Source organism: Leuciscus leuciscus (genome assembly GCF_965113295.1).
Source record: "Leuciscus leuciscus genome assembly, chromosome: 12".
Lineage (NCBI taxonomy): Eukaryota > Metazoa > Chordata > Actinopteri > Cypriniformes > Leuciscidae > Leuciscus > Leuciscus leuciscus.
This window is the reverse complement of record NC_138736.1, coordinates 42,414,423-42,422,109: the sequence shown is the minus strand read 5'-3', so window position 1 is coordinate 42,422,109 and position 7,687 is coordinate 42,414,423. Positions and strand designations below refer to the sequence as shown.

The 7,687-nt window shown below is 42.1% G+C and overlaps 2 protein-coding genes across 3 annotated transcripts in view; one reads left to right on the top strand and one right to left on the bottom strand.

Annotated features, from left to right (window-relative positions):
• The window catches only part of tmem65 (transmembrane protein 65), a 19,393-nt gene extending 17,481 nt beyond the window's left edge, over positions 1-1,912 (top strand). The window contains exon 7 of the mRNA XM_082186629.1: positions 1-1,912. This exon is cut by the window's left edge and continues 1,020 nt beyond it. The gene's annotated coding sequence lies outside the window, so the exon portion shown is untranslated.
• Positions 52-7,487, bottom strand: zbtb22a (zinc finger and BTB domain containing 22a). Of its 2 annotated transcripts, none has more exons than XM_082186547.1 (4): positions 7,412-7,487; positions 6,910-7,219; positions 4,151-4,742; positions 52-4,057 (listed from the first exon to the last, which is right to left on the bottom strand). In XM_082186547.1, exons 2-4 carry the CDS (start codon positions 7,114-7,116, stop codon positions 3,549-3,551), a joined length of 1,308 nt encoding a protein of 435 aa, XP_082042673.1. In that variant the 5' UTR covers positions 7,117-7,219; positions 7,412-7,487; the 3' UTR covers positions 52-3,548. The 2 variants fall into 2 exon arrangements, with proteins under 2 accessions (XP_082042673.1, XP_082042674.1); XM_082186548.1 differs by having other exon boundaries at positions 6,910-7,117; positions 7,412-7,463.
• Positions 7,488-7,687: the final 200 nt, after the last annotated feature.

Below are 7,687 nucleotides of genomic sequence, written 5' to 3'. Positions count from 1 at the left end.
ATCTAGTTATCGTTCTTGAACTGGCTTTACTCTTTTACCCGTTTCATAGTGTGTTCTGACTGTAGCGTTTAGCAGCATGTTTCTCCGTGGAGACGTCCGTGAAGAATGAAGCGTGTCATTTGTTGAGTTTGAAGTGGCTGAATTAGGAAAATGTTCTCGATTTTTAAACTGTATTTTGCGACATCATAAAGCAGAAATGTTTTATTAAGCTCTCACACTCCCGTGGCGTCGCTCCCGGACTCCTGATCTTAACTGGAACGTCTAGCACAAGAGTTTCTGCACACTCCCATCATGCATCTGGCTCATGACACTGAAGCTCATTGGCCGTTCGGTGGTGATGTCAGATCACATGATGAACCGATCGATACATTCATGCGTCACATTAGCGGAAACTATAGAAAACTTACTTGAAATAAAATATTAAAAAACCTTATTTCAGCATTACTCAATTTCCTTTAGTTTCGCAACAGAATAAAGAATAAAAAGGTAATTGCGACTTTTTTTCTAACAATTCTGACTTTTTTTCTCCGAATTTCATGAAATAAACTTGCAATTGTGAGGAAAAAAGTCAAAATTATAATTTCAAACTGTTTTATTCAGTGGCGGACATGAACTTCCTCTCTAAAGTAACTAAACCTAATTACACTAAAACTATATAGCCATATTTAAATACAATGAGCAATACTTATACAGCATTTATTAAATTGAATAATATCAACATTTACTGATACATTTTAATGATCAAATGTTGTATTTGTGTGAACAGCTTTATTTCTAGCAGATTTAATAAATGCTGTAAAATGTTAGTTCATGTTAATAACTCAGCTAAAGTTAATCTTACTGTACGGTTTGACCATAAATCAAATAAAAATGACAAAAACGCACAGCAGAATTAGCTAAACTTCAAACGGAATCGGTTACACTGTACTTTAAGCTGTCCTTGTCACACTGTAATTACATATGTGTTATTGATGAGCTATGTGTACTTACTATAGGATTAGCTTTGTTTTAAGTTTAGTTGCATGTAATTATGCATAATTTACTACAGTAACTCTACGTGTAACAAGGACACTGTAAAGTAGTGTTACCAAAAAATTAATGAAAAATATTAACAAAAAGTACATCAACGGAGGGAGTTAAACGCAGCCTGGCCTCCATCAGGTCCTGTAGCAGATGCACATGAGTCTGATGCAAAGATGCCTGTTACTGTACGAACAGAAATACCTCTGGAATTAGTCGTGTAACGATCAACTGACTTCTGGGTAATGCATAACTCAACACGCCCCAGGAACATATATTAGTCACACTTATTATTATTATTGGACACTATGCATTCTGATAATACTCCTGTATATAGTTATTGCACAGCCGTCTGCTCTACCGCAGCTGTTCTACAGTATTTTGCTAATTCTATGATTATTTTTGTGAGACGATGTGGAAATATTTGTACTTTTATAAATTCATTTGTCGCACAAAAGAACCATTGAAGCGAAAAGTACAAGTTCAAACGCATCAAACAAGTTTTGCTCAGAAATATTGATGTTATTTGTGAATGTGCTTTTGAGAACATGTGACGTCACACTCGTTGTTTTCACTGGTGATTCTTCAGAGGAACTACAGGCAACACTTTACAATTATGACAAAGAACATTTATTCATTTTGATTTCAACATTTATGAATTCACTAGTCAAATCAATAATATGATTTAATGGACCCGAGCTAACATGAGCTAACAGCTGTGTTTTTATCAACTAACATTAAGATTAATAAATAATGTAACAAATGAGTTGCTTAGTAACTAACGGGCTCTTTGTTGTAAAGTGTTGCCGATTATAAAGGACATAAACACTCGCTGGAGTTTCACACTGCAACTGATCTCAATAAAATGCCTTTATTGACAATATTAAAACCACATTGCATTATTATCATTATTATGTACAGTCTGTGTGTGTTCATCATCTCTAACACAGAACTAGAGGAGAGCGGAGAGGGTGTGTGTGTGTGTGTGTGTGTGTGTGTGTGTGTGTGTGTACAGTCTGTGTGTGTTCATCATCTCTAACACAGAACTAGAGGAGAGCGGAGAGGGTGTGTGTGTGTGTGTGTGTGTGTGTGTGTGTGTGTACAGTCTGTGTGTGTTCATCATCTCTAACACAGAACTAGAGGAGAGCGGAGAGGGTGTGTGTGTGTGTGTGTGTGTGTGTGTGCAGAAATAAACAGGTCCACATCTCTGCTACATCATATAGATGCAGAAACACTGATTTCCACTCTTAATAATAACCCTTTATGATCCCTGCTCTCCTTCCTTCTGTGTTCTGTTCATCGCTCTGAATCCCATCCGGAGAAAGTCTCTGACAAAACACAACATTTATTCTGCTTTTTGTTCAAAATATAGCTTTTTTATGAACTTGTCCACAGTGTTTATATAATAATGCATGAAGCTGGAATAAAAACGTTTGTTTAAAAGCAGCGGCTCTGGTCTTTCTTTGGACATATTTTTTGAAAAACCTGCAAGACTTTCGTTCATCTTCGGCACACAGAGATATTCTTAATGACATCTGAGTGACTTCTGTCCCTCCACTGAAGCCTAAACTCTAAACGCACTTCATAAAGACATCATTATAGAACTCCATGTAAAGTAAGAGGAGAGCGTTATGAGTGTTTGCTTATCAATGTTTATATGTGAAATACAGCCACACTCACACAGCTTTAGCACAGTTACAGTTACATTACTTTCTTTCCCCCGAAAATGATCCGATCCGTGACTCAGAAACTGTAATATGATCCGATCCGTGAGATTAGTGATGTGTTGCACCACTCGTCAACAGAGGGACAGACATCTCAGGTTTCGTTAAAAAGATGAGCGATAAAAACATTGACAGCCAATCAGAATCCATCGCAGATGAACGATGACAGCCAATCAGAATTAATTAATTATTTATTTGATGATGAACGATAAAAACATTGACAGCCAATCAGAATTAATTAATTATTTAATTGATGAATGATAAAAACATTGACAGCCAATCAGAATCCATTGCAGATGAACGATAAAAACATTGACAGCCAATCAGAATCCATCGCAGATGAACGATAAAAACATTGACAGCCAATCAAAATCCATCACAGATGAATGATAAAAACATTGACAAAGATCTTCATCTGTGTTCTGAAGATGAACAAACGTCTAGCAAGTATCTGATGACGTTACTGTCCCTTTAAGAACGAGTCACTGAAGCTTCTTTGGGGAATCTGCTTTCACGAGAGTGTCTCCTCCTCCAGTAACGAGAGTAATCGTCGTGCTCCACCTTCACTGGTACGGCAGCATCCGTGTCATCAACGATAAAAACACTGACAGCCTATCAGAATCCATCGCTGAAGAACGATAAAAACATTAAGAACAAATCAGAATCCATTGCTGAGGAACGATAAAAACATCGACATGGATCTTCATTTAGGTTTACGAAGATGAACAGACGTCTGGCGAGTATCTGATGACGTTACTGTCCCTTTATGAGCGAGTCACTGAAGCTTCTCTGGGGAATCTGCTTTCACGAGAGTGTCTCCTCCTCCAGCAACGAGAAGTCGTCGTGCTCCACCTTCACCGGTCCGGCAGCATCCGAGAGCTCCTGCTGAAAGCTAGCCGCGGTGGCCGTCTGCTGGCAGCGCGCCTGATGCTTGAGGAAGCTGTCCCGCCACACGATCTTCTTCCCGCAGAGCGCGCACTCGTACGGGCGCAGGCCGCCGTGCGTCTTCACGTGTTTGGTCAGGTGGTGCTTCATCTTGAAGCTCTTGGCGCAGACGGGGCAGGAGAACGGGCGCAGGTTCAGGTGTTGCATCTTCACGTGCCGGTCACGCATGCTCTTCAGCGTGTACGCTTTCCCGCAGTGACAGAAGTGGACTTTCGGCGTCGCAGAGAGAGGAGAGCAGGGAGGATTCTGGGAAACCGTTGCGTTGGCGATCTCATCCGGCGTTTCGTCGTCCTCCTCGTCTTCGTCCACCGACGGCCACTCGCTCTGCCACAGGCTCTCTCTGAGACGCCCGTCCGACTCCACGCCTCCTGAGAGAAGAACACAAACACAGTCAGAAACAGCGCGGTGGCGCCCCCTGGTGGACGGGAGCTAAACGGCAGTGATGAAGAAGCTCCACTCACCGGCCTGGCGCTCCTCGCTCTTCATCCTCAGTTTATCCTCGTCCTCCGCCGGCTCTCCGACGCCTTCATCCGCCTCCACCCGCTGCTCCTCCTCTTTCGCTCCTCGGAGCCGAACGCGGATTCGGTGTCTCGCGGCGAAATCCGTTTCGATGGACGGGAGAGGCGGGTGCGGATCCGGCCCACACTCAGGCTCGGTCCGCAGAGGAAACGTCAGGCTGCTTCGGCTCCACCGGCTCTGCTGAGGGCGCCTCCATGTGGCCAGAGGCGGAAGCGCACGTTTCTCGGCAGTGTGTTCGCCCGGCGGGTCCGACGGGTCGGGGAAGCAGCAGTCGGAGCTGCTGGGCGACTGATGGCTCGAGGAGCTCGCCACGCCCGGGCTGACCTGCGCTAGGGGTCGCGACCTCTTGAGGATGTCCGTGCACTTGTCCACGATGTGCCACATCTGGAGGAAGCTGGCCACGGTGACGTAGTTGATGATGTCGTCGCGCACGATGCTGAGCTGCCCGGTGTAGGCGGAGTTCAGGACGCTCTCGAAGGCCAGCGGGTCCATGACCGAGGGAAGAGACACCGTGGTGACGTTCTTCAGCAGAACCTGGACACAGGTAGAACAGGCCGCAGTGTTCAGAGCTGCGGCACCAAGGGTTCGTTTCCCAAAGCCAACTGTGATCGCAATTTCCATTGAACTCTATTGGTAACGATGGAACTTAGTTGGCTTTGGGAAACGCACCCCTGCTAAACTGTGATTCTCTGCTGCTAAACAACCACAGGCCAGATTCAACAGACATTCTTAAAGGGATAGTTCACCCAAAAATGAAAATTAGCCCATGATTTACTCACCCTCAAGTCATCCTAGGTGTATATGTCATTCTTCTTTCAGACGAACACAATCAGAGTTATATTAAAAAATGTCCTGGCTCTTCCAAGCTTTATAATGGCAGTGAATGGCTGTTTCAGTTTTAAAGTCCATAAAAGTGCATCTATCCATCATAAAAGTGCATCTATCCATCATAAAAGTGCATCTGTCCATCATAAAAGTGCAACTATCCATGATAAAAGTGCATCTATCCATGATAAAAGTGCATCTATCCATCATAAAAGTGCATCTATCCATGATAAAAGTGCATCTATCCATGATAAAAGTGCATCTATCCATGATAAAAGTGCATCTATCCATGATAAAAGTGCATCTATCCATGATAAAAGTGCATCTGTCCATCATAAAAGTGCATCTATCCATCATAAAAGAGCATCTATCCATCATAAAAGAGAATCTATCCATCATAAAAGAGCATCTATCCATCATAAAAGTGCATCTGTCCATCATAAAGTGCTGCATATGGCTCTGAGGGGTTAATAAAGGCCTTCTCATCATGGATTGATGCACTTTGATGGACTGAAAACAGAAACGGCCATTCACTGCCATTATAAATCATGGAAGAGCATTCATTTTTGGATGAACTATTCCTTTACTGACTTATGTTGTTGACTATAATGTTGTTTACATATGCAAATTAGGTACTCATTAAATATGCACTAATTTGCATACAAATATCGGACGGACGGATGGAAGATGGATGGATGGATGGACAGAACATGTTGTGGAAGAGGAATAAAGCTCAAAACTGACCAGCGCATGAAAACACTACAATTTTGCCTTTAGAATATACAGTTACATTCCTTTAGATTGTAATCGCAATTCCTGGAAAGAATGTTTTAATCAGCTCTTAAAGTTAGAATAACCTCCAGCTTAAACTCCCAAGATGTTGAATGAATTTATTGGGTTTTTTTCAAATATTTCAAGCACTTATTCAATACAGTTACTCAAGATTAACTCAAATCATAAGAACTCAAATTAAATCACCAACTTGTAAAAAAGTTCAGTTTTGTCATGAGATTAGATTGTAAATAAATCACTTCACTGTCAGCAATGTAACTATATAGTGTTCTTGTACTGTAGTGTTCTCGTACTGTAGTGTTCTCGTATAGTGATCTCGTATAGTGTTCTCGTACTGTAGTGTTCTCGTACTGTAGTGTTCTCGTACTGTAGTGTTCTCGTATAGTGTTCTCGTACTGTAGTGTTCTCGTACTGTAGTGTTGAGCTTTGCAAGTATTTTCAGCATATGAATGATATTACAGTACTAGTGCTACGCCATTGTCTCCAGCCAATCACAAAAATATGTTCTAAGACCGGTTTGCAAACGTTCCCGTAAAGTTATGAAAACGTTATTTATGAATGTTCTTTGAACGTTGAAAATGTACATCTAAAAAAAGTGTTACACTTTGTTTTAAGGTGTCATTGTTACAGTGTAATTATATATTTAAGTACTGAGTAATATTAAGCAACTACATGTACTTACTATAGTTCGTTTAGGGTTAGTTACATGTAATTATGCATAATTTACTGTTAATACTATGGTAAGTACATGTAACATAATGTAACAAGGACACTAAAATAAAGTGTTACCAAAATGTGCTATGCTATTGTTACGGAAATGTTCAATTTAAAAAAAGAACGTTCTAGAACACGTAGCAACATTTTAAAAATGGAATTCTGAAAAACGTTCCATTTGTGCTAACGTCATAACTTTGAACGAGCGTTATATTACCGTTACTGGGAGAACTTTAAGAGAACCTTGTTAGAACGTTTGCTGGGCAGGTCGCGAGAAATCACTCAAAGTATATCATCAAACAGACATTAATATGCAGATGAGAGGGTTTGTATGTGTGTGTGATGACATCAGTTCCACACACACACTCACCTGGTCATGGAAGTACGGGGAGGATGCGGCCAGCACACACCTGTGCGCGCGGAACACGTGACCCTGCACCTGTATGGACAGGTCACACAGCTGACCCTCCTCGCGCTGCCGGTTCAGGTTCTCCAGAACCGCGGCGCGCGCGCTCGGGAAGCACACTTGCAGAACCGGGCCCGGGGGCGCGCTCGCGCGACCAAGGATCTGCTCCATCCTACCAGGGAGAAACCGAGTCCTGATCCGGGATCAGCAGCTCAACTCCAGATATATGCACATCAAATCCCGTTTATTCCGGTTGTATTCGGTGTTAGGCCCGCTAGCAGATCATAACATAATCATATGAGGGCCGGCTTATGATCATGAGTTTACATCAACATGCGGCAAAGATCGGCGCGATTCAACCGGTCGACACACAATCTGCGAGTTTAACCACCGTGTGTATAATATATATGTTGATTATGATCCCTTGATCGGTTGAAATAAAATTTGAATGTGTTTATAATCTCACCTGCGTTCACTGTGATGGAGGTCTGCTGCGGAAGAGAGAGATACGCCCCCTCTCCGAGACCACGCCCCTTTTAAAAACACAGCGCTTATATATTCATATTCTTCATAAATGTTTTGGTTTTGTGAGTGTGTGTGTGTGTGTGTTCACAGTGATAACGACAAAGTATTGTTTGATTCTATTAGTGTCTCACATGAATGAAATGAAATGGCCAAATAAATAGACAGAATAGAATAGAATCGTCCATGTGACAGATGCTGTAAGCCAATCCTGCTACAA